General features: G+C 43.0%; 1 protein-coding gene across 1 annotated transcript; it reads right to left on the bottom strand.

Annotated features, from left to right (window-relative positions):
- Positions 1–1105: 1105 nt before the first annotated feature.
- cers1 (ceramide synthase 1) lies at positions 1106–27485 on the bottom strand. Its single transcript, XM_070960239.1, has 8 exons — positions 27465–27485; positions 26500–26755; positions 6540–6699; positions 4124–4304; positions 3784–3945; positions 3502–3649; positions 3198–3358; positions 1106–1746 (listed from the first exon to the last, which is right to left on the bottom strand). The coding sequence occupies exons 2-8, from the start codon at positions 26746–26748 to the stop codon at positions 1704–1706; spliced, it is 1104 nt and encodes a 367-aa protein (XP_070816340.1). The 5' UTR covers positions 26749–26755; positions 27465–27485; the 3' UTR covers positions 1106–1703.
- Positions 27486–27612: the final 127 nt, after the last annotated feature.

The following is a 27612-nucleotide window of genomic DNA, read 5'->3' as shown; positions in this document are numbered from 1 at the left end:
CCTTATTTTCAACAGGCACAGCAGCGGATTCCACCAACACACAGACACACAGTAAACCAGTGAAACCACTCGAGTGAAACGGGTCCCTTTCCCTTGAGCTTCATTTAATGGCTTCGAATTACAGATGACATCAAAAATCTTCCCATGTGTGGGATTTCTGGGAGTTTTATCTCATCCCTTCCCGTTTCTTAATGTGTCTGGAGCTCGAAAGTACCCTCATGTAAATGCCACGAGGGTTTATCGCACTGGTTTGCGTGTTTGTCATCCATGTGTTCAGTGGTTCCGGCTGCTTCACAAAACCACTTTTAGGACATTAATAAAGACATTATGATTACATAGTGAGAGGATTTTTTTCTTCATTGTTTGTTTTTAAGACAATTTCATAGCATATCTCCAAAATCATTCGATGTCATGCATTCCTGAATATCATAATGTGTGCATATATAATGTTTTTTATCATACTGATTTTTATCTTTACACAAGTTCTGGGCTATTGTTCCCATTATCTGTGAAACCCATAGCCGCCACCACCCATGAAGTGGTTATAAATGTTATTGAGATTCATACTGTTTAAACAAATTAAATTAAATTCATGATGATAGGATGACAGCGAACCCAAGTCAATCAATTCCAGCCATTTGCCGTCATTAAACCAGCAATCAGCTTGTATGCCTTCATGTCAGTGCAGCAACAGATGCTTTGCGACACACAAAGACAATTAAAAATAATTAAAAAAAAACTTTTTCTATACAAGAATGCCAAGTGAGTATTCCCAATACCTGTTGATCATCAGTACAAGAGAAAAATAGATGAAAGAAATCAGAGGAGGTGAAATGTTGTGAAAAGAAGGGCTTTGAGCTTAAAAGATTCGGCTACATCCATACTCTCCACATCTGGACACACATACCGACACCACCAATGTGGATTTTCAATTCCAACTAATGGATGCGGGGTGGGGGGTGGGGGGGCAGAGCTGTGCGGTCGCCACCGCTGACATGTGCAATGATATGAAAATCAATACATGTGGTGAAACAGCACCAGACAGTGCCAGGCAGGCTCTCATGCCTGAAACAACAATACTGAAAACGACGATGCAGTGTTTCCCTTTTCTTTCTTTTTTTTTTTTTAGCCTTTTCTCTTCATAGAGAGGAAGGACGGAGGATGAAGGGAGCAAAGGAAGAGGACTTCTTTAGGAAACGTTTCACTGACAGCAAACACAGCTCACCCTTATTGTCTAAAGTACTAAAGGTTACTGTAGGTCTAAGTGGCTGCAGAACCACTACAGGTCTAAACCTTTCCTTCCTGGGTGCTGCAGCGCTGTTCAGGGTGATGGCGGTGATTATGACACCCCGCGCCGCTGTGCGTGACAACCGCAGTCCAACTCTCACTCAAACCGATTTGTTTCTACTGAATCTATCATGTAAAGTTAGCAACAGTAAGACAAAAAAAAGTCACCTGAAATAACATTCACAGTGCTCTAATAAAAACAAAACTGAAAACAAAATGACAGTGATGAAATGAAATGTTCTAAAACAAATAAAAAGAGTAAAAACACCTCACGGTCTAACGCGCTATTTCCCTTCCTTTTTCTTTTTGTGACACTCTTCCCTTCGGCCACGTTTTGATTGTGAGCCATCCAAGGAGGGCGTCTTGTCTTGCTTGTACTCATATCCTAGTGCCAGGTGGTGGCGACAGAGAGCCTGTTATAAATGCTTGTCCTTGGTGACCCCGTTCTGCACGTGCTTCCTGCAAGGAGAGACAACAGAGAGTCAGGGAGGTGAGAGTGAAGGAGCCCCGGACAGCATGGCAGCGAGAAGGAGAGAATAAGCTTGTCAAGTGAGGCGATCAGCAGATGTGAAGGTTTAGCAGGCACAGAGAGATATCAGCAGAGTTCAAGGCCAGGCAGATAAGGAGTGCCACATAATCACATCTCCATATGGTCTCAGGCTCTTTGATCCTATCTGCTTTTGAGGGCCGCTTGTTACACAAGCCCAGTGGGAGACCCGCACTTTCTGCAGCTACTGCTGCCTTCAGAGGAGCAGAAAAGGCCAATGGGAATATATTCTTCACCTGCTTCAGTTATCAAATCTCACACACTGTCAGTTTTTTTCTGTGAATATTCTGAAAAGCGACTGAGCAGCTTCAGGGTCTTCCAGAGTGTCAGTGGTCAAAGGCTGCCATGCTAATCAGCAGCAGATGATAGAGGTGCACACGACAGTCAGCCAGGAGGCTAGAGGCAGCTCCTCAAACAAAGACAGATGGACCCATAACTTCAGATAAACACCTCGGTTTTAGTCAAGTTAGCATTTTTCTTGCTTAAAGCTCACGATTGCAAAGTGCTGAGTACTCACTAACACACTAGAGGAGACCACTACAACACAAAACAATGGCCTCTTTGGAAGTATATGAAAGCTGCACAGATTCAAACAAACTACTTGTAACTCTCCTTATTATTCTATAATAATGATTACAATAACTGCAAGGACAGGTAGGCACACGACACTGACTTATTCGTCCATGAGCTATGCTATGTTATTGCAAATTATGTCATTATGAGACATATTTATGAATATTATTTCCATCAGCCTCAGCTGTACTTCTGGTTCAGTGCTAATTAGCAAATGTTAACATGCTAAACTATGGAGGTAAACTTCATAGCAGCTAAAAATCAGCATGGTCATATTGTCACTGCTAATTAGCTAATGTTAGCATTTAGCTCAAAGCACTTCTTTAACGAGTACTCAGCACTTGGAGCTGCTTGCATGACTACAGACCCTCGGTTCTGTTGATTTAGAATATTACAGTATTCTTGGCTATGTGTTAACATGCAGTTTCTCAGACCTTTTAAATGATCTTTGTGAGTGTTTATCCATAAAGCGTTTATGTTGCTGAAGCACAGTTTTCCGTCTTGTAGCACTGGGTCAGCTGTTGGTATCAGAACTTAACACCCGTGTAAAAACTGTTACACTGCACCAGGCCTGCTCTCGTCTTAAAACCAATGATTTATTGATGTGGAAATTCTACAAATAGCTCCTTAAACTGCTGGTTCGGTTTCCTGCCAAACCTGCTGCTGGTGAAAACAAACTCAGCATTTACTGTGAAAATCTGCCAGCAGTTGGCTGGTGGTATTTTTCCACCCCGAGCTGAGGTCTCGCTGTCAGATTAAACAAATGAGGGGGTCTGTAGGTGCAGCTCACCCCTGGGCAGAGATGTGATGTCCAGCACCATCATCGCTGTTTTCTGCATGGGGGTCTTTGAGCAGGCCCGCTGCCGCATTGCTGCCGTCCTCATCCTCGTACTCCCTGACGTCGTTCACCTCCTTCACTTTTAGCACCTTCACCACGAAAGCCACGATGAACTACGCAGAACAGGAGAGGAAATCAGGCAACATAAATAGATCAGATTGTGTGCTGTGGCAGGTTCTGTGAAGACTCATCACAAATGCTTTCTCCATTTGAGTTAAAAAAAAAAAAAAAAAAAAAAAAAAATGTGTGTCCTCACCAGGAACCAGTAGATATTCATGAGCAGCAGCGCCAGGAGAAGAGCATTGAAGAAGAAATAGAAGGGGATGCTGGGGACAGACTGGAGGCTGGACACACATGTGGCATACAGCACTTTGAGAGGGAACCAGTAGAGACGGAACCAGAACCTGAGAGAGACAGACAACAGTAACTTCATGGGCAAAAAAAGAACCAGACAGAAGAAAGCTGCCAAGACTACAAAAACTGTGACAAAGACAGAAAATGAGTCCAAGCGTGTGTGTATTTGTTTGTGGAGCCTCACCAAGTGATGCTGAAACTGACAGAGCCCATGTTGGACAGCACGTCGTTGAGCAGGTGATAGCCTCCTCCTCTAGACTTCAAGTAGATGTTGAGCTTGGAGAACTCCAGCTGGATGTCATTGATATCGTGGAGGAACAACACCAGAATCCCTACGTTGTGGTACCTGAGGGGCAGGGATCATACGGTACAGCATGCGTACACAGAGGTCAGCTTATATGCAGCAGGTCGCTGTTATCTATCGTATCCAGTTGCATTTGAATGGCTGGCTTTAGTCTTAACATTTTAACAGTGTCTCATGGCTCCACGCAGACCAGGCGCGACATTAAACCAGGTAAAAATACCTGAAGGCGTAGGAGAAGATGATGAGTGCCAGAGTGATGATGTGGTGCACCACCATGACAGCTGAGTCCTTCCTCCATGCGTCCATGTAGACTGTAGCATAGATGGAGTGGCCGTAGAAGCTGCCCTGGATCAGGTAGGCTATGGCGATGTCTGCAGGCACTGACATACCGCTCTTCCAGTCTGGTCAAACAGGCAGGAAATGTGAGGAGAGGTTAGAGCCTGACGGACACTGAGAGCACATCAAGGATGCCAGCTTTTAGTTTGAAATCAACTCGCACATCTTAATTCAGCGAGCCGTGATCTGTCAGCTTTACTTTTTCTTTCACCAAAGAGGTTATGTTTTCATTCATGTTCCTTTCTCTGTCTGTGTGTTTGCTAGTAGGATACGGCAAAACTTAACTGAGAGATTTCAAGTGATTGATGAGGCTGCTTTATGTTATAATTACAGCTTTTTCATATAAACAATCAAAACACATTTGATGACATTCTGTCTGTAGGTGGCACTACAGCAACATGCCACACTTTAACAGCCATTCAGTGAAAACACACTGCAGTCTAAGTCTTTCTCTCTTTGAACACATGTGCACAGTCCTTGAGCATTTCAAAAACTATGGCTGCCATCAGCCAATCACTACAATTTGCTTTCAATATATGCATTTTGACACAGATTTGAAACCAGACGCAGATTAAAAGTTAAACATTTCATAGAATAAAAATACATTTAAAGACACGTGCAGAGTGTAGTAGGGCACACTGTGCACTCCCTGAGAGCTTTTTTTGTCTCATGTATTGTAACTATTATTTTCCCTCTTGCCATTTGCTTTCTTGCTGTTTGTAGTTGTGCATCTCAGCCTGTTGCTCATATGATAAAACAGAGGGAGGTGACTGTATGGTAACTATCACAGAGCTGGAAACACACATGCCAACAGACCGTTTCACTCCAGGCTCACTGCTTATCAGTGCCAGCTCAAGCGAAGAAGGCAGTTGTTTGTCGGCATGTGTTAAGATGGCATGAATTTCAGTTTACAAATGACTGTGGAGACTTGAGATAGAGACATTTTGAACGGTTAATTATGTAACCGTTAAGAAGTTGCATCAAACTCATGCAATTCTCCTGACTTCCATGGTCGGGTGGAGGGATGAGGGGATACCAGATGTGAAGGGTCAGCTGGGGTAGTTAGAGTGTGGAGGAAGATGGAGGAATCAGGTTCAACCTTAGGAGGGGGTTTCAAAAGTGCGCTGAGGCTGCTAGGCTAGCTCGTGTCTCAGAAACCTATCAGATGTTGGACGGAAACTTTCTCCTCCGATGTTTGAGTGAGGTTTGCCTCCAGTGGGATGGGGTTACGTTGAGGCCTAGCGTAATGTTTATTGATTGGTCCTTCCGTCATTAAACATTGAGGAAAAGGCTGCGAGATGGATCACAACAGAAGAGCTGCCAAGGGAGGCATGGGAGCTGCAAACTGAAGCATTTTTTCTTCAGAATACAGACACTCTGCCCCTCTTCACTTCTGCCACTGTGTTACTTTGATTTCTCCTAATTTTCCAAATTTTCGCCTCCTCTTTTAAGCCTCACATCTCTCACTCCTGCTCTCTCTCTCTAACAGTCCAGCCACATTACACAGCCTCTGTAAACATCTCAGGCTGACAGCTATTAGAGGTGACGCAGCTATTAAAGATGAACCTGGCGCTGTCAACTAGCCTTTGCTAGCTCCACTAAGAGTCGGACTGGAGCCTTGACACCTCCATGTCTGACGGAAGAGGCAGAGAGACTATAAAAGACATATCTGGATTATAAATTGAATCCCCATTACACATTTATCCTCCATTAGTGATACAGCAACAGTCATCACACCAACTCTCTGTCATGACTATTCTCCATTAGGTACAATTATTCAGCTCAGTTCTTTTAAATGTTGGTCTACCAAGCTGGTCAAATCCTGTATGCACTCCAAATCTCTCTATTTGAATACTCAAAGTAGCATTGTACCCCCACAGAGTCTCCACAGGTCACGCTGACCGCTGTTTCATTAGATGAAAATGACTTCCTTATCTACCCAGAGAGGTGAAAGACTGACTCGTTACTTACTTGGTTACTGTACCAGTAAACAAACTTTTTATGAGGTCAACATTTATCTAATATAGACCAGCTTCAAACACTAATAGGAGTTAAAGGTGTAAATCTAATTTGGGACATATTATTTAAACCATTATACTGCTAGGATTTATGTTGCTATTAGTTATTAAGGCTTAGGTTATTAACATCTTAACTCATGTACAACAACTTCCTCAATTACTATCAATATGCAGTAATTAGCGAATCTTTTGAATCTTTTATGCATGCTAATAAGAAGCTAGTTAATGGTGAAGATGTGTACCTTAACACAAAGTGTTACCAAATGAACTTGTGTATCTTACTGTAGAAGACAGAGGGCGGGTCATGGAAAAAGGAGTAGGAAGTAAAGAAGAGCAGGTAGGTGCTGTATGACCACGACATGGTGTAGAAGACCAGCTTCCACGCGCTCTCCGGCATCTTGGCAGCATCTTTGGGCATCAGCCTCCACCACTGTGCTAGAGGCTGTGGGGACAGAGCAGAGAGAGACACCGCAGTCAGACAGAGGAGAGGAAGTGCGAGGAAGTCTCACTCAGAGAGACTTCAGTTCGTTTCTTCAGGCATGCAGCGTGGTGAGCTGCCGGGAGGCCATCGGACACAATAGCTGATTAATTTAGATGGTGTTCTTTTACAGACTGCTCTCAATTCAAGATGCATGGTCAAACATGCCGTTCTGTTAATGTGCTGCTGTGGCCTCTGAGCTCGATGAAATCATTCAGTTGCTCTTGTTTAATTGTAAACAATCGTTTATGGTGTTCCATTAGGCAAAGGCGAAGAGACAAAAAGCCTCAAATATTCCAGCTTTTTATAAAAACCACATCTTACAAGAGAAAGAACGAGCAGGGAGATTTAGCAGTGGGATTAAACCACAGATGTGTTTTTTTCAAGGGACTGTTGCAACAACTAGGCACATTTTCTGAACTAATAAACACTGACTACAGCAAACAAATGGGCCTAAGTGGAATACTGAATGTTAGCTACAATGCAGACAACAAGAGGAGTGTACCTTCATATATCATGCTTGTATCGCACAACATTCAAGACACACTGTAAGCTAACCAAAACTGCTAACATGGCAGTATTTAAAAAGCTGACCAGGATAAAAACACACAAAATGACATTGCTAACAAAGTTCAAACCAAGCATTGTATATATTTGCAGCAGGGCAGCTAAGTCAAGTCAATGGTTTGGAGAATGACAACATCCTGTCCACTTTAGAGGTATTTAATAATGAATTTCCTATTATTGTTTATCCATTTACATGGTAGTTCATATTGAGATGTCAATAAAAAGTGGAAGATGAATCACTATCGGCATGTTGCCAGCTCTTCTGACAGTGTCAGGATGTTGTTGAGATGATAGATTACAGATACAGAGACTGTTGCATATACATGGTAGTATCTAACATGAGTAACTCTGAACAGGCGCTCCCTTCCTCTCTGTGTGTCCTTCTCTTCCTGACACATGTGTACACCATCACTGAGCTACAGTACATTACAGGCATGTGACTGTCTTCCCACAGAAACTCTTTCACAAGTCTGCTGATGGTTTGCTATGCAAGCAGAAACAGAGGAAGTCAGGAAGACGGCTTCTCATGTCCTGATGTAGCCTGATAACATGACCCCACCTACGCACTGGAGGGACCATGTTATCTTCCTCTATCCCCCTCACTAATCTCACTGTGTCCTCTCTCTCATCTTTAGCCTCCTCTTGTCACTCCTGTTTTGACAGCAGAAATTTTGATAATCATTCAGTTCAAAGAAATGAAGGAAAGCTACAGAAGCCTGAAAACTGGGTGGCTTTCTGCCAGAAATCCCTGTCTTTCTGGCAGAAAGCTTATAAACAAAGGAGAAAAACATAGATCACCTGATTTAAAATGCTGAGGATGTGCCACTGACATCCAGTTTGCCACATATGAAAACATGCAAAAGGAAACATGGCGGTACAATGACAAGCAGAACGACAGGTAAAATAGGCAAGATGGGTACATCAGTTAGGCAGTGAGACAGGCAGGTGTCGAGTGTTTCATAGCTGTGCCAAGACAGGAAACCAAAGCCGGCTCGCCGCCTCATAAGCAAAATGCAACACACACACACATTCGCACACATGCCTGCACACAAGCAATGGTGTAACAGGAGGCAGGAAAGTGAAAGTCGCCGGTGTCAGTGATACAGTACGTCTTAGTCAGTTGTTAGCAAGCAGCTAGTCTACAGGACATGATCCAACAAGGCTCAGTGACCGACTGCATGACAAATTAATGGAGGGAGCGTCACTATGGCTCAACGTAAACCATATGGTCTTAAGAAGTCACATTTACAGAGATTCATGAAAGCATGTCTGTCTGGTCCTTGTCCGGTCTGTCTCCTGTCTTTTCTCACTCTCTTCTCTTCCTTTCTCTGTTTTGTTTCTGTCTCCTTTTCTGTTGTTTCCTGGATTTGATAGAGCTCCTGCGTCACACACACAAGGAAAGTCAAAACAAAACGGGGCAACACTGATGTGAGATAAACTTGTAACAGCAACAGACTCTGTGATCCTCTGTCGTGACACATGTAGATAAAGATGGCAGCATCCAGGGGGCACATGATCCTACCCGGGCCTGCTGATTGGTTGAGACTGCGGTGACATGTGGTGCGTGTTCAGTCAGTCATGACCCGAGTGCAGGACACTCACCACATTCTTTTAAGTCTCTGAGTACATCTGTATCAGTCCCTCTCCATCAGCCCTCCCATCCTCTGCTCTCTCCCCCTCCTTCCCCTTTATTTGTCACTCTTCTCCACTCCCTCGTTCTTTCTCTCTCCCCCTCTGCGTCTCCCCCCGCCTGCGACATTTATTTATAGAAGCCAGCTGTCAGTACACAGCATACCCCCTCAGTCTTCCACTGCATAACCCCCTCCGATACACAAAAACATAAGCCTACGCACACTCACCAAGACTGGAACAAACTAATGGCTGATACAGGTTACTGCAAACACCAGCCATGCCTCTGCAACTCACTCATACTGCTGTCGCACTACTGGTACATCTCCTACTAATGTTTCCACATCCTATCTGTACTATTAATCTCTATACCCACTGTCTCACTCTGTGCTGTTTGCATTAACTGTGTTTCTTCCATCCCATTTCCTCTGTGTCATCTGTAGTGCAAGTGACTACATTTACACTGCAACTAAACAAAAGAGCGTCTGAACTGTACTAATGGTAACATCATTGTTTGTATGACTTCTACTGTACAGGCTGCAGGTTTTGCTATACTTTGGAAAATAGTAGAATAACACCACCTCCATAGAGTAGAAATGGAAAGTCAAGTACTCACAACAGCTGAAAACCTATTGACAGGGAGTCAAAAAGGAATGGCAAACACTGATTTAAATCAAAACTGAAATTCCAAAGTTAGAGCACAGAATGAGTTGGTTTTCACAGCTTTTGTTCTGTACCAGTGATGCTTGGAGATGCAAATATGCTCTTAATTTCTGTGCCAATTTAAGCCCCTGACCCTGCCAAAGGCTACACTTTGTTGCATTTGAGGTAAACCAACAGGGCAGGTAGGCTGCAGGTGATATTTTTATCCTAAGATAGAGAAGGTTTGACCTGGTCTACCCTGCCTCTGATTGGCTTACCCTAATCAATCAGTACTCCTCATGCTTAAATCTAACCCACCCAAACAAAAAAAGGCAACGAGCACTAGCCAATCAGAAGTCGAGTAACGCGGGGCATGCCTTCATTATCCTAAGAAAAAAAATGTCTTGCAGTAAAAAACTGAATGACGTGCATCTGAGGGGGTTTAGAAGTGGGTATATGCAATACTGACTGAGAAATAAGTAGGTATACAAGTAGGTAAATGCCCTACACCTGTATAGGCCCTGCACTACACCACCGGTCAGTACTACGCATCAGTATGGCTGTAGCCATCATGGCTGAAAAAAGGCACAAGCACACATTCCTGAAGTAGATTACAATTTATTACTAAACTTAACATAAACCATCTGATGGTGTCAAACACATGGATCTATCACTCAAACTGGACTTCCTGGATCATATTTCCTCCTCTATTCAGTACCTGTAGCAACACACCCCCACCAAATTGGCCCCTACATTTTTTAATGCAGTGCTGTGTCTGGCTTATCACCCAGCATCACTATAGACCAATCACTGCCCTGATGACATCCAGTTTAAACCCTTGCAACACTTGTTTTCAAGAGTCAATAAAACCCCAAACCCATATCTGTTTGGGTTGCATTTGAGGTTCAGTTACTGTGTGTGTTGGGAAATGTGATGTTTTCACTTCCTGACTCATTCTGGACAGAGGTGGTCTCTCTGTATTCTGGTGCTGGCCTTGAAGCGACCAAAAGCAGACAGCAGGGACAAAAATCTTTGTTTCAAATGCAGATTCTGAGATATTACATAACAGCCTGCCAATGGCTCCATTCTTATCTCTGTGCCAGCCAGCCCACCATCTCACCGCCCACCCTATCTATGTACCCTTTAGCTTTCTATGCCAGCCTACAGAGTGGGGAGTATAGTGGGTCAAGGACACTGAGATAATCCACTCGTCCTCTGTTAGAGAAGGGACAGGGCCTTGAATTACACCCAGCTGGGACCTGCAACCATTCAACAGCCCCCCTTCCTCTCTCTCCCTCTCTCTCACAGGCTGGCTGAACTCATTCCCTCGCCCAAGGCATCACTGGATTTCATTTCACTGTCTGCTAAAAGAGAGAGAAGCAGTCTTAAAACAGAGGGAGAAAAGGAAATTATAGAGGCAGAGTGTGTGTGGAAGGAAAAGAGTCAGTGTGAAAGACACTTCTCGACAAATAAGCGGTTCCCTCAGCAACAATGCAGGGATGCTGGCAAAGCCCTACAGTGTGGCTAAAAACTCCATCGCTCCTCCACTCCAGTCCTTCCTCATCCGTCCTTCCCCCCCTCTTTCCCAGCTCATCATGCAGCTGCACCCCAATGCTATCCCTTTCACCCCCCCCCCCCCCCCCCCCCCCGCCTCTGCCCTTCCTGGAAGCAAGTGATGAGAGAGAAGAGAGGGTGAATGGACTCCACTGGCCTGTTGCATAAGGAGGTAAACTGGGCCAGTGAGTCAGGATGCTGGCTAATGTGTGGATCTGTTCAATAAGGCTCACGCTCTCATTCACCCTCTTTCATTCCTTTAGCTCTGCCTGGCTTCCATCTCTCTGGTTAATCTGACTTCACTCCTTCTCAGTGTCACGTTTAAACCCTATTCTGTCACCGATCCCCTCCGTTCTCTTTACATCTTTTCCCAGACTGGGGCCAAATAGCATTTACATAGGCTAATCCAACACATGTCTTAGACTATATTTACATATGCAAGCACATAGCCTATTTATCCGTGATTAACGATTTATACAACGCTATTTGAGCTGTCTTCTACACTTTTCTTGTGCTATAAGGAGGTTAGAATACCATTTTCCTCACCACATCAAACATCCCCTTCCTTCCACATCAATCCTACCTCACCCCAATCAGACTATCTGCCTCTATAAAGAGAAAATAATCTCACCCACTCCTCCCTCCCCATCTCCCCTCTTGTTTTTGACAAGGTGATGAGCAGACAGCTGTCACAGGGGATAAAGCTCTTGCCTCAGACGTAGGCAGAAGGCTCCAGAGAGTACTTCCACTGCTGAATTTCTATATTATTGGCAGCAATATATTTTGCTTGTGACAGTTGGTGTAAGGGGTTCCTTGTCTCGATGATGTGTTGGAGATTTTAGGTTCAAAATGTAATAAACACATTCTATTCTTCTAACTAGTTCTCTCTTACAATATTTAATACTAATTTACTAACAAAGGCTGCTATAATCTCTCAAATCCACTGTAGATTGATTAGTTTTAGCAGCCTGACTATCAGACCTAAATTGCTGTTTTGTTTCACTTCATTCCTTCATGCTCATATTGCCTTCAAGTTAACAGATATCTTATTATGAAGGGGGTTATTTTGTTTTATTGTACCCTACCGAATCAAGGCCAAGTGGTGTATCCATCCCAACAATGACATTTTTCAGTTGACAGGAAGGCTGGGGGCTATTTTCCATTTCTGGGGGCTATTTTCCATGAATGTATCTAGCTAGCTGTGTGGGAAAATGACGTCCCCATTCTTAATCCCACCCTCTTTAGCTCTAATTGGTTGAATGTTTGTCAAAACTGGCAGAAGCAGCGATGAACCAGGAAGCAGTAATAAGGAAGTAACAAGTAGAACTTCCAATGTGAAGCAGCAACATGGACAATATCAAAAAGCTTGACACAGCAACAGTCGCGCTCTCTCTCCTAACCTCTGCTCATCGCTAATGTTGGGTAATGGCAGCTTTTTCAGTCTTGACGCCTTCACATCCATATCCTGTCTACTCACTAGAAGCAACTGACGGCAGACGGCGATGCGTGTGGAGAGATGAGTGTGCTGCTGTTTTGCATGTGACTCAATAGAGAGGAATGGACTCCAAGAAGAAAGACGTTCTGTGAGGGCCTCCAACCAGCTCACCATGAGTAAAGAGAAATGTGACTAAGAGGAGGAGACATCACTCATTAATCTAATCACATTGAGAACAACACACACACACACACACACACACACACACACACACAGAAACCATCTGCATCTCCTGACATGTGGCAGTCAAATATTAGATGGCTTAAAATCTGTTTTTTATCTAAATATAGTTCATGAATCCACTTGATGAATTCTCATGATGAAAAGCAAAAAAAACAAGCATTTAAGGGCTCTCTTTCTTTGCACCTATATTGCAGCCTAGAGTCACAGACATTCTTATCTGACTTAGGCTTATTGGTTTTGTGTCACAAATGCAAATGAGCGCTAAATCGTTATGTAGGGGAGATGTTTTATATGTAGGATGATATATATATGATACACATCTTTGGGTCAAACTTTGAGTCAAATAAATCCCCACTATTCCATATTTACCACTTCTTAACTGTTTTTTTCTGCGTACATTCTTTTTGTCAACAGATGCCTGAAGGCAACACGTGTACAACTTAGTCTGACATGGTAATTAAGGATCAAACAGCATGTGATGTTTGTTTTGTCTTTCCATATGGATGTGGTTGGACAGCTGGCCCACCAGGAAAACTCACGGTACTCCAGATGGCCTGTCCAACACTACTGGAATACTGATGCTGAACCAAGAGGCTGCCTGAACATTTGAACTTCATTTGATTAAAAACGCACCATTAGATGAGGCGCCGCCACCACTGGGCAAACTGATTTGCACCCAAGTACGTGACTGGATGAGCGCTCACTTCGCTTCCATGAGTGAGTGAAAAACCACAACATATATCACTGACAGTCGGCAGCAGCCATGTGTGGAGGGATGTAAAAAGAGACATGAGACATTTGACTTTGCTCTCTTTAGCACTCTCTTTAGTGCACTGGCACCCTCTGACCATCGGCACATTAAGCAAATTTTCTGGCCCTTTTCTGACAAAAATCTTTCAAAAACAACTAGTGTAAAATCTAACTACGATACAACAAATTCAAGGTGTTTGTAGACCACAAAAAGTCTTAAAAAGCCATGAATTTGATTACTTGAAAGTTTTCAAGACACCTTCAACGACAGGATTGCAGCTATTACACACATGACTTCATCTGGCTGTCACAAGGGAAGGGCCAAAGGCCTATTTTGAGTGCAAATTAACATGTGATCGTTTCAGTTCCTACTGTACTAATGCATTCAAAATATTCAAATAAGGAATGGGTGTGTGTGCGTGTGTGTGTGTGTGTGCGTGTGTGTGTGTGTAAGCATGCATATAGTTTCCTACAGTATGTGTCACAATTTTTGTCACTGGAGACAATAACCCCAAACTGGATTGTCAAACTAACCCCTGCTGCATCAGCACAGTAACTGAACGTTGACTTCACAGCACAATACTTTGACAGGATTAAGCTAAAACATTCAGTATACTCACATACACTATTACAACTGCACAGTTTAACACCTGCCTAAGAATGACACAGAGAAAGCTGTGATCATCTGCTATGTATCACTTACCATCATCTACCAGTTTTATAATGAGCACTACACAGTGACATAACAGTCTCCTCGGCCCCCTGTATTTCATTATACCCTCTGGTGATGTGAGATATAACTTGTAGCTTTCATTTCTTCATTGCTTTAGCTTCGTCATCTGTGTCTACAGAAAGCTCAGAAAGGCTAAAGCCACATAACATCGAGCAGTATTCATCCACCTCAGTCACATTTAATTGTCAGCTGACTAAAATCAACGTCAATGTCTTGAGCTAATTAGAAACTCTACATTGGCTAATTCTTGAACCTCTTTCCACGTACCACAGACATTCATCCAATAACCATGCTGTCATATTTTGCCTAAAGATACAAGATACACACATTTGTCTGCTCCGCAGGGACGAAACACTGTTTTTCTACCCTGTTACACAACAGGAACAGTCTACAGCAGCACACACACACAAGTGGCACACAGTAAGCTCTTTATCTGATGCAGTTGTTCATCGAAATAAAGCTTGTGATGTGTGGTCGTATGGTTTATATTTCTGTTCATATAATTATTATAAGTGCTGTTTCTGCCATTACATATGTCTCCACACTGCAGAAGGAATACAGCACTATTTCATACCCTCATATTTCTGGATGAGCAACAGAAAGACAAAATAATAAGAGACATAAAGGTAGAGTCTCAGTGAAGATGTTCACTCAAGCTGCTCCCTGTCCAAACTGACAGCTAGAAGGCATATGGCTGTCATTCATAATGCACTACCAACGCCATGTGGCAGTACAGAGAGAATGGGGACTGACTGTATGTAAGAGTGCATGTGAGTGTGCCTTCAACAGGCCAATCTATGTGTCCATCAGCAGGCGGCGGTTCATGAGCTCAGCATAATTATCCACCCACAGATAATCTAAAGCTAGCTTAATACACACACACGTACACACATTCATCAGCACACAGCAATGATGGCTGCTAGAGATTGGAAAATCAACTGATAATGCATAATTATTTTGTACTTTGAGAGTTTCATGGTGCATTAATGTCTCTGTAATTCCTATTTTATAGTCTGTTTAATTCATACGATGTTTTTATTAAGTTCAAAGTAGGTACAATAATGAGTGTGCATACATGGGATGGAAAGCGATATGTGATGATACACAGGTAAACTGTTCAAGTCAGTTCAGAGTTGTTTTAAATGTGTCATAACAAGGTCGCATATTTCTGTAATGTAACCAACAGCAAAGACATATCTGACACCATATGGAGCTGAATAATAAATACAAATCTGGCAAGCAGGCTCTGGAAACCTGCCTGTTAGGTCTCTCTTATTCATTCAAAAATAGGATACACTTTTAATTTATGATGTATCAGGAAATACATGACCACAGAGTTAAGTAAAAAATCAATTTATTTTTATTTTTTACTTATTATTTTTAAATTCAAAAATAATGACAGCGTCTTTCTTCTTTCTTTCCCTGATAATGTCGAATATGTGTGTGTGTGTGTGTGTGTGTGTGTGTGTGTGTGTGTGTGTGTGTGTGTGTGTGGGCACGTGTCTGTCTGTCTGTCTGTCTGTCTGTCTGTCTGTCTGTCTGTGCCTAAAAAAGGCCAGAATCTTCTTGTTAGAGCCGCTCGATTCAGGCTGATGATAGGCCTCATTACACTAACAGACTAATGGAGTTAAATAATGATCAGATGTCTGGATTAAGGTTAGGTTATTGGTTCAGGTATAGATTAGAGCTGAGAATAAGGCACACATACACTGCTGTGTTCTTTGATATGGCTACACGATGGGATTTAAGACCTGTGCGGTTAATCAATGTAATCCTGTATCTATATTAGCTTTCACTTTCACTAATCTAACTTTGATCATTTAATAAAACCATTAAGTTTTCCCTCTAAAATGCCTTGTAAATAGGTTCCTGAAAGATCCAGTATTTAGGATTTAGGGGAATCTACTTCCATAAATGAAAGATAATAATCACGATTGTGTTTTTATCGATGCATAATAATGTGACAATAAGAACTGTTCTGTTTTCGTTATCTAGAATGAGCCCTTTTTATCTACAGAGGGACCAGGTCCTCCTCCACAAACTCTACCATGTTGCACTGCCATGTTTCTACAGCAGCCCAGAATGGACAAACCAAACACTAGAGAGGGCCTTTGGCCTTTAGCTGCCACCAAAGGGTGAAGTGAGGATTATTTAGTTGCTTGCAATCTGCAACCTCAACGCTGGATGCCATTAAATCCTAAACACTGGACCTTTAAAAACCCCGACAAAGTTGACAAAATGTGTTCACAGACAGACAGATATATGAACACCTGGCAAAGTACTCAAAGCTGCTTATGTGGTAGTCGCTGCTACAATAGATGTCTCCAGGACCACACTTTGCCACAATGACACTCACACAGACTCAGCAACTGAGAAGCTTATCATGCCCCCCCCTTGGCAGAGCCCCTGGCCATACTAAATTATTGAACACATATACCACACTAACGTCTGCGTTGACTGGAACTGCTTGTCTTTGGTGAGGTGTCAGATGGTAGTGATGATGGTGAAGATACTCGCAGCTGCTTTTCCGGGTTTAGGTCAGTCAGTCTTGAGCCAAATTGAGTCTTAGCGAGAGCCAATTCTGAAAAGGTCTCACTAGCAAATTGTTGCTTTGCAGCTCCATGATTTCATGTTTTTGGTTGTCATGACACAACAACTGGTTCCACATTCAACAGGGTAGCAAAGAAGTTGAGTTCCTTTTGTTTACTTTCGTGTCTTGAAAGCTCTCTCCAGATGCCTGAAGGAGTTCTGCGTGCCCATCAGCATATTCAGATGTCATAACACGTTTTTGTTCTTGCAGAAAAAGAACAAAAGCGTTCCTCTTTCCAGCTGAGATGCTGGCATGAGAGGAACTGTCCACCATGAAGGTCAAATCACACGCTTGTTTTCAATGAGTTCCACAACAGATTCTCCCTTCATCTCTATGAACTCTTCAAGACAAACTGACACTTTGGAACAACTTAAGTTTGTTCGGTGCTACCAGCTCTGCAGCCACAACAAGGCGCTTCCTCGCAAATTCTCCTTCTGAATGGACTTTCAGCTTCTTGGCCATCAAAGATCATTAACTTTATCCAAGCACGTGTCCTTGCAGCTCATCCTGTAATGACTCCTGAGATTGTCTTTTTTTCATCAATGTGAGCGCACCCTTGCAAACTGACAGACACACTGCCTTGTCCTTTGCTTCCACAAAAAAATCATTGTTTGTCCATTTCTCTTGGAAAGCGTGACACTGCACCTTATGTTCTGTTGACAGGCGCCATGATGCACTGACCTGATATCAACTGCTTCATGTGTTGCATTCAGGGACCGCTCAGAAGAATGTCTTAGTCTACCATTTCATGTTACTGTCTATTGCTTTTTTAGATTTATAAATTGCCTGTTGGACTGGATCAAGCAGTCTCGGGGGCCATATACAGGAGGCCAGAGTTTCCCTGTGGCCTGTGGCCTAAAAAGCACATGAAGTGCAGGGCAGACAAAATGAAGTTTGGTTTCCTACGACTACTGCGCTTTCACACAGTCACAGAGTGGCCTTGTTGGAATAGAGACAGCTGCCAAGTGTGAAGCCTATAGTGACAGTGTGTTCTTGTGTCTAATGAAAGCCTGTCCACTGTTTATCTGGAGACAAGTAAGTGAGACAGACAGAGAGAGAGAGAGAAAAAGAGAGGAAGAGGAAAAAGATTGAGAGGCTGGCCACAGCAGCTCTGCAGCAGTCAAGGCCTCACAGCACATTCCAGCTGACCAGAAGAGAGTCTGACTGTCACAGTCAGCAAACAGAGCTGATTCACGACCGTGCTTTGTAGCTGGTGGAACATATGGCTGCTTTGCAGATGATTCACCATGTTAAAGATTACACAACCACTCCCATTGTTTCTTCTTTCAGTGGAATAATTGACAACGCTGTCTGATTTGTGTTTGGGACTAGAACAACTCCAGGTTCACACTACAGGAAATAAAGGTGTATGAAAAAAAACTGTTTTATTACCTCTGCCAAGGAGGTCATGTTTTCGGTTTGGTTTGTCTCATGGAGCTTGGTGGAAGGGTGTAGCATGGGCCAAGGAAGAACCCGCTAAATTTTGGAGCAGATCTGAGTGACGGGGCGAATACGCACACTGCAGATAGAGCATTTGGCCCTGACACAATGAATGCCATACATCTTAAATCCAGTATACGGTAGTTCAATAGTGATGTAGCCAATTAGATAGAGCCAATTATAGAATTCCACTGACTTTATACCACAATGCACATTCACAGGTACCAGTAATCCTCCAGTGTTGCTCAAACTTCATACAGAGTGCAGATGTTATGAAGCACTCAGGGGCAGTGGTTTCACTGGAGAACCGGTACATCTGTTAACATCACCACTTACTGTAACAACACTCAAAACTAAGGTGTAGCTATGGAAATCTAATTTCTGTTCTTCACAAATGTATGTTAAGTTTGTGAAATATTTACATTTTGGGTGTGCATAATAAATGCACAGCTGAGGCGATGAAGATTCAATTAGGCACAACCACACTTAATAATAATAATTCTAATGGTTTTGGAACATATCCAGAACGCATTGTGGCTGCACTTGAAGATTTGCATTTCAGAGTGGACTATTGGCCTTGGCAGAGGTCTGCACTCGCAAAGTGCCCTTCTAGTTAAATGTGGGATACAAATATGGAGAATGTCTGAAAACATTAAAAAAAATGCCTGTTGCAATTTCACACACTCCACAGCATCTAATTTTAAAATGTCTTCTAATATTTGATCAACAGTGCAAAACCCAAAGATATTTAATTTCCAATTAGAAAAACTGGCAGAAAAGCCTTATATTTTGAATTTTACTTCACTATTTTTATTTGAAAAATGACTGACACAATTAATCAATTATCAGACTAATCGCTCATTATTTTTCTGTCGACCAAATAATCAATCAAGCCACTACTTGTTTCAGCTCTACATAAGAGTCTCCACATTTCCACTAGTGTTTATTAGCAGGGCACTGGGGGACAGGAGGTGTGTGGGAACACAGTTTAGACTTTTCTAGAATTCTGCCAAATTTTGTACAAAAACTGTTGCATGATTCAAAGTGCTGATCGCTACCACAACAAATAATATTTGCTGATGCTGCAACATGGTTGTTTGGCTAACCTTACAAAATTTGACAAAATGTCAATATAACATTTCCAAATGCTTCAAAAAGGCAAGTATATGGAAAGCAGCACCTCAAGTAAACATGTTTGTTGCTGAGGGCATTCCAGGTTGGATCAACCCAACAGGCAGCCAGTGCTGCACAAAGCCAAGCATCAGTGCAGGAGGCCATCAGACATTGAACTTTTTACAAAAACACAAGGTTTGGAACATATTGTGGCACTGAAATGAGGACATGCTACATTGTAAAAATACGCAGAAATACTGTATGGGTGTAACATTGATGAAAGTGTAAACAAAAGTGATCACCCACTGACAAATTCCAATTAACTGAAGCAAAAGCGCTGTTATGACACAGTGGGTTGACAGTTTTATGAACACACTGAAGCGCACAGAGCAATAGATCACGTGTCAGGTGATGGTGAAAGTGCTGCTCGCTTGAAGGCTGTGTGATGATAAATTAGATGGCTGAATCACAAGAGGAGAGGCTAGGAGAGGGGAGGAGAGGGGAGGGGGGGGGGGGGGGGAGAGGGGAGGAGAGGACTAATAATAACCAAACTTCAGTTGCTCACAATCAGTGTCAAAATTACAAGCAAGTTTCACCTGAGTGGGCACTTTTGGCTGAATGGACAGCACTTCCCCTTCACCACAAATCCAATATCAGGTTTCAGTCTGTGGCTCTAATGCATGACAACGGGCAGGGGCTTAGTGGAACGTGATCTGGGATCTGTGGTTGGGGACCTTGTCAAACCTCAGGCCACTTTCACATTTTGCACAACAGCAGGGGGTGAGGTGTTGCTCACCTCTATGCAGGGAGATAAGCTCTGCAACAAGGCTGGAGCTGGCAAACATACTGCTGCTCTCCTCTTTGAGTGAGTGCTTCAGAGTGTGTGTGTGTGTGTGTGTGTGTGTGTGTGTGTGTGTGTGTGTGTGTGTGCGTGCGTGCGTGCGTGCGTGCGTGCGTGCGTGCGTGCGTGCGTGCGTGCGTGTGTGTGTGACTATGAGAGGCATTTATGAGAGAGGTTATAAACTGCTGCTGCAAGGAGGGTTTGACCACTGCTTGCTTTGTTTGTCTATAATGAGCAGCTAGAGTGTTGCCACTTTCAAAATGCATGCTCTGATGCTGCTGGGTATAAAAATAAGAGTTAGGTGGTGGACAGAAGTTGTATGCCTGTCCAACATATCCATGTGTGAGGGAGTGTGTGTAATTGTGTTAATGATTGGCTGCTGCATGCTGAGTCAGCGGGCTTGGCCCTGACACAACCCCTCAGCCCCGCTTCTCTTGTCCATTCCTTCCTTCCTCTCGTTCTCTCTTCCTTCTCTGTTTATTTATCCCCTCTGACAGGAAGTTGCAAAAGCATGCTTTTGACTGACAAAAAGTGTGCAAACACAAACATATGTATCTGAAACCACACCTGCTATTAAAACGAACACACATGCGCACATTATTGCAACTCACAATGGGTAAACCACACAAGCATTTGAATGACGGAAGCATAGAGAGACATAAAGCTTTGACAGATGCGTCTGCAAGGTGAAGTTAAAAAAACAATGAGGAAGCAGTAGTTACTTTCACACTTGCCAGTGTGTCACGTGACAGTAAAAAGACAACTATTTTCCACAGAAGACAGTTCATAACAGCAGAGTGAAGAATTTCAACATTTCTCAACAAGTTTCCCTCAAATAGATGTTAAGCTTTTCACACTTAAAGGACACGTACTTTTGTTTGAATCTTAAAATGCTGATGTCAGCAGTGCCAATGGATGAGCCATGAGATTATGATGTGTCTTTATGTAACAGTAGAGTTTAAGTGGCTTATCAATAAGTTGTGTTCGATTGAACCTGAATACAGCAGGTGTTGCTCAATCTCATACAGTGAAGCACCAAACCAAAAGTGAAACATGACGAAAACTACTGACTCCACGATGCAGCACTGTGCACGGGAGCCACCCCCACCCCCAACGCGCTCGCCTTACCTCACCCAACAGCATGCTCACTGACATGTGAAATGATGGAACCATGTGTAACCTGGTTTCCCTCGTCAGCTTAACATTAACACAGAAAGGTTGACGCGTACAAAAGGGAACACGGTCCATCCAGCCTCTAGGTTTGTAATCTTGACCTTGCTCATGGGGTTCATTCACCCTAAAAACAGGGGTCCATCCTCAGGTTGAACCAATGCATGATGACAGTCATCCACCACTGAGCCCTCTACGATCATAACACTGTGATTTAATAGCTGCCCCCCGACCCCACTGTTTCACATCAATGCCGGGGCACACCCTGCCAAACACACACTATCACACACACCCATGGTCCGAAATCAACACCTACCAAGTGCCAAATGTGAGCACATTTTGTGGCGAATAAAATCGAATTCCTGAGAGTGCAATAAAACCTTTGTGAGTAAAACTCCAATAAGAGTCATATATTAAAACATTTAGTGCCTTGGAAGTGATGACTGCAGAATATATTTTAAGGCGGTATCAGCCAAAGAGCACATGAATTATTAGAATAGCTACTTGCACCTGATTTACTAAAGCTAAAACTGCTCATTTAATCACATTATTTACAACTCAGTGAAAGCATGTTTTAATGCAGATTAAAATTACTTTTAAATATATCTGGTTTGCATCCACCCAAGTAAATCAGGGTGTGAAACCAAAAACAGGAATAAAACTTAGCTACGAAGCGAACTCAAAGACGAGACTACGTCAAGCAAACACAAAGTAACGACCTGTCAAACAAATCATTCAGAATTGTTATATTGCTGCCTTGAACTGCACAATCAACTAAGAAGATTTCATAGGAAAAATACAATCAATTACTAAAATTGTAATGACTAGAGCACACTTTTGCTGATTTATCACATATAAAAAGTATATGAAAATTATAAATAAAATAAAAATTACAGTACCTCCATAGGAGTAAAAACACACACACACACACACACACACACACACACACACACACACACACACACACACACACACACACACACACAATTATGTCATCTTTATGTCTCACTGTGGACATCGTCCAACCTGAGTCCATCCATAGTCTTATGTCTAGTTGTGTGCTGTGAATACAAATATTCCCAATGTGCAGAAGACTGAATATCTCTTTAAGAAAGTGCAGAGTAAACTCCTTTGACAGTGAGTGGGTTCCACCAGAAGGTATGAGTCTCACACTTGTTTAGGTAACACATTGTAACAAGGTTTGCTCGCTGTTATCGTGGTGCTACTGGCTGACTACAGCAACCTAAAACGTACAACAGAATCCAAATAAAAATCGCTCAGACTGTTCTCATATCTCGAATGTGACTGTTCAGTGGAAAATGCAGACCAGAGCAAATTGAGATTTTAAGTGGGTCAACTTTCATTCTTCAAACATGACTGGGAGTGCTGTAAGTAACAAAACAGGAAACTAATTATTTTTATCCATCAGCCCTTCTAGCAGATGTGTTTTAAAATTCAGCATCGACTTCTGCAAGTAGGACTTGATTTAAGACAACAAATTAGAGCTGCGGCTAACAAATTAAACTCCAGGTTCTGATTTCTGGATTAATTAGTGTTCATTATAGAACAGTTCATCATAATAGATGCAGATTAATTGACTAATCCTAACAACTAATCACCTAATCATTGCACGTCGACAAGAAATAGAACGTGAGCAAATTCATTGAGAATGAAGAATATAAAGACGTGCAGCTATATTGATGCATATGTTATTTCTTTAGGTCCATAAATGAAGTTTTCATATGTAAGAAGAACCAATATTCATGCCTCTCATGTCAGATCACATCATCATAGTCTTCACCGAATCACGTATCTTGTGAAGATCACAACAGGATATGATTACACCAGGGGAGGAGGAACATCTGGCTTCATGGTCGTAGATGCCACATGAGACCGTTCACTCTGACCCATGAGACAATTCATAAATACAAAAAAAGCAATTACTTTCCTTCAGCAATAAAGAAAATAACAGAATAGTCTGAATGATCCCTGATCCCTGAATGCAACACACACAGAGCGGCTGATATCACATTAATGCATCATGATGCCGGTAGAGTAGATGCAGACTGTCGTGCTTTCCAAGAGAAATGGACAAATGACAAGTTTGTGGTTGAAGTAAAAGACAAACCAGTGTGCCTAAGTTAGCTTGTGGGGACGCCAAACTCAGGAGTCATTACAGCTTGAAACATGCTAAACTGGATGAGCTGCAGGGACAAATGCTTTTGGATAAGGTTAATGCTCCCAGACCACATTAAGACAGAGACGGTGTTCTGCAGGCAAGCAAAATCACACAAAACTGGTCACCTCATTCAGGAGAAGAATTTGTGAAGGAGTGCCTTCTTCCTGCTGTGGAGCTGCTAGCACCAGACAAAGTAAAACTGTTCCAAAGTGTCACTTTGTCTGGAATAATTCACAGATATTAAGAGAAAACCTGATGTGGAAACTTTGTGTCTTTGTGTTACTTTACCAAGCACCTCTCAGAGCTGAACCTCAACCTCCAGAAAGCTTCTCAGCTCTCTGCTTTCAAATGTGAATTCATTTGAAGGGAAATTAAAGTTGCGGCAAGTGCAGCTGGAAAGAGGAAACACTACATTTTCCTACTCTGCAAAAACAAAAGTCTGTTGTGACATGTAAATATGCTGATGAGTATGAAAGCTCCAGGTATTTGGTGAGAGGTTTCAGGACATGAGAAGTCAACAAAAAGAACCAAACATATTTATTGAAGTGCAATGTGCCTGTCAAGCTACAACATGGCGTCATTAATCTGCAAAGCAACGACCTGCTACTGTGAGCAGCTCTTTTCAAAATGACTCTGCAAAGACTCGGCTCTGCTCAAAACTGAGCTAAACCTGGAAAACCCGCCAAAGGTCACATCATCATCATCACCACTACCATCTGAAACTGTGTGCCATCCCTGTGAAAACGATGTTATGAAAGTTGTTAGGAAACAGGTTCCCCACCCGTGGTGTACACAGTGCTTTGTCCACTGATCTACTGTCTAAGCTAACAATTAATGTGCATCTGGTTTCATCAGCTCTGGACCTAATTAAATATGTGTACTCATACTGTATGGCAGCTCAGCCACTTTACTCCACATCAGAGCCCATAGTAATTGTGTACTTCATCACTGTGAAAACCACACATTCAATCATTACTGACACGATATTAAATATGCTGTGGTTTGCTTAATGTGCAGCATTACAAGTAAGAAAACATCCTGTTTTGTCCAAGTTTGTGCATTTCGCTGTGCTAAAACGAGACCTCAGATAATGCAGTTGTACTCTTCTGACAGCCAACCTCAGCTTTGGTGATGCATAACAGCAATATTTGTATTGCATTAGCTCAGTACGGCTGACCTAACACTGAACCCATCCTCTTCATCCCTAATGTAAGTACTGTAAAGGTGGAATTACACATGCACTAAATAGCCAAGGGCACGCTGACACACATTTTCAAGTCACTGGACATTAAAAATCTCACCTCATCCTTCATAGCCCTTATAGTATCCAGGCCTTAAATGGGGTCCTTCCCATACATTTCCATAGGAATCAGTGAGTCACATTCTGAGACACATATACATAATGTAGAAGGGGGAAAACAGGCCTCATTCTTTGCATTCTTGGGCCACATCTGGCTTCACACATGGGGCCCTGAAGTACAATGCTGCAGCATCATCGTCACAGCATCCGTGCACACACTCCACCCCCAACCCACAATCATGACAAAATAATGAGCCCTGAGCCACATCCAAGCTATCTGTAGAGAAGGGCCTCTCTCTGGCAACACCAACTGGGTGGAGATACTCAGGATTTGACTGAGTGAAGGGAATATAAGAGACCTGGGCATAGGGCCAGTCTGTCAGAGCACAGCCTGAGCGTCTGGCCTCTGAGTGACATGCCGTGGTAAGAAACGTGATGCTGCTTTTAGAGACACTGCAGTGTTGTAAGTGCATATCCTCAGGTAACTACAGGAGGCCATGATTTTCTACTCCACAGTAGCAGCACGCATCTGTTGATCTCCTTTCTAAAACTAAAGGCATTAATATAATGTAGATACAATAAGCAATATCATACCGTTTAAACTGAGGTAACCATTCCTTCCTGTAATATCTCTGGGTGTATTAGCCTACTGTGGGCAATGTTGCAAACCAATGAGCACAAGTGGTGGTTATGTGTGTGAGAGAGAGAGAAAGAGGGAGGGGGGAAGCAATGGTGGGAAGCCTGCACCATTTGCAATTTGAAATAACTGCAATTAATGACCTTCCTGCCATGTCCCAAGAAGTACCTAAAAGCACTGCTAGAAATCTAAAAGCTTCAGGATTATAATGACTCTGACACTGACAAAATGGACAAAATGGAATAGTAATGTTTGGAAGCATATTTCATCTTACAAAAAGAAAAAGTACTGACAGAAAATAGATTCTGAGGTGCATTTCTTGTATGTATGTAAAAACTGGCTGTCACAAAAACATCTGCAACGTGCAACCAGATTACCAAGGAGGAGTAAGATGCAAGATAAAGATGCAGCTCTCTGGTTTTAGTCTTACAGGTCTGTCTGTCTGTCTGTCTGTCTGTCTGTCTGTCTGTCTGTCTGTCTGTCTGGGGTGGTTAGACAGCATTTCTAACTGTAAAATACACTTTATTACAACGCAGAGTGATGAAATACCCATTGCTGTCGGTATGCGAGCTAAAATCTTCCAAACACTGCTCGCCAAAATGGGAATCTTTGAACACAATTTCATAATTCTTAACACTTGCTCAGCTCTAATGTTTGCCCAGCACAAATACAGATAAGAGTGTTTACTGTCTGTATCTTAAACCTACAGCTGCAACATCTAATATTTGTTAACATGTGTCACTCACTCTCTCCCACTGCCTCATGTTCAGCCCGTGTCACAGGAACAGCTCCTGGCGGATGGGGGGCTCAGAGGCCACGCTTGTGCAGTACTGCGGCTCCAATTAGAGGAATAAGCCACTAAACCTATTAATTAAGGATGTAGATGAAATAATCTTATGGGGCCGGGGGGTCAGTGTGTGTTGTGATTGTGTGTCACTCACCTTAAACAGACTTTCTGTCAGTCCCCGCCTGACCTGCGTCCACAAAAAGGCGCAAAAGAAGAACAGGACGACTTCGGTCACGGTAATGTATGCGTTATCCAGGAGAGTCCGTTTGGAGAGCTCCAGACCGCAAGTACTACAGTCTCTCCATGCGCCCAGCATAACGGTGGAGGCTCTGGTGATGAGTTCCAAGTATCCCGGCATAGGCTCCACTTCCACCGGCCCGCCGTCCCCGGTGTGACCGCTCATCGTGGCGCTGCGCAGAGTGGACCAGAACGTGGAAACCAGGAAAAAATAAAAATAAAAATACTCCAACTGAGGGACAGAGGGAATGCAGAGGAGCAGTACTGTCCAGACGGTGTGACTAATCCGTCAACCAGCTTGCTAGCTCACCTAAAAACGCTAAAACAAGCTTATCTAGCCAGCTTAACCTCCCCAGTAGCCTAATTCTTTGTCTTCCAAGTTAAGACATGGGCCCTTTCTTCGCGTTCAGGATACTTTTATGAATGATAGCAGGGCCCACCAGGTCGGACCAGACACATCGGCTGTGTGGGTGTATTTGATAATCACACAAACCAGTTATTAAATAGGGTTTGGGTAATTAATCTGAGCTCTTTGCGCCTGTCGGGTGGAGGTTTCTTCTGCTCATCATTCCGCTACGCACACGGGCTCATCGGCGGCAGCTGCGCGTCCTGGTTAGCCGCCTAGCTAAGTTAAATCATACGCACACAATAGTGAATGGGCCAGCATTGGCAGCGGCTTCCAAGCTAGCTAGCTACTTGAATTAATTAAGCTAAAACGTGATGTAGCACACATACACACACGAATTCAACTCGAGGTCGGGCGTTTCTGTCGCCTTTCCAGCGTCGAGCCCAGCCAGCTCATGGGATTATTGTGCCGCTATACTGTAACGTACGTACGGTCTCATCTCTGTCCGTTATTCGCCTTATATAACGTCTCTGTACCGTTACAACAGCGGATTCCAGACGAACCGGCAAATCTCACACGAGGCCAAGTTATTCCAGCGGAGAGAAAAGGATGAATAAGAAGAATATTGTCCTACGAAGAGGCTGTCGTCTCTCCGTCTTCTCCCCCGCCAGAGCTGCCGCAGCT

Source organism: Chaetodon trifascialis, chromosome 4 (genome assembly GCF_039877785.1).
Source record: "Chaetodon trifascialis isolate fChaTrf1 chromosome 4, fChaTrf1.hap1, whole genome shotgun sequence".
Lineage (NCBI taxonomy): Eukaryota > Metazoa > Chordata > Actinopteri > Chaetodontiformes > Chaetodontidae > Chaetodon > Chaetodon trifascialis.
Note: the sequence above shows the minus strand (reverse complement) of the source record. Positions and strands in the feature narration are given on the sequence as shown.

Excerpts from the sequence above, each read along its gene's own strand:
- cers1 (XM_070960239.1), bottom strand. The coding sequence starts at position 26,748 with ATGAGCGGTCACACCGGGGACGGCGGGCCGGTGGAAGTGGAGCCTATG. Across the intron at positions 6,700-26,499 it reads TGACAGAAAGTCTGTTTAAG|CCTCTAGCACAGTGGTGGAG; the intron begins GTGAGTGACACA and ends CTGTCCCCACAG. Across the intron at positions 4,305-6,539 it reads CCCGCCCTCTGTCTTCTACA|ACTGGAAGAGCGGTATGTCA; the intron begins GTAAGATACACA and ends CTGTTTGACCAG.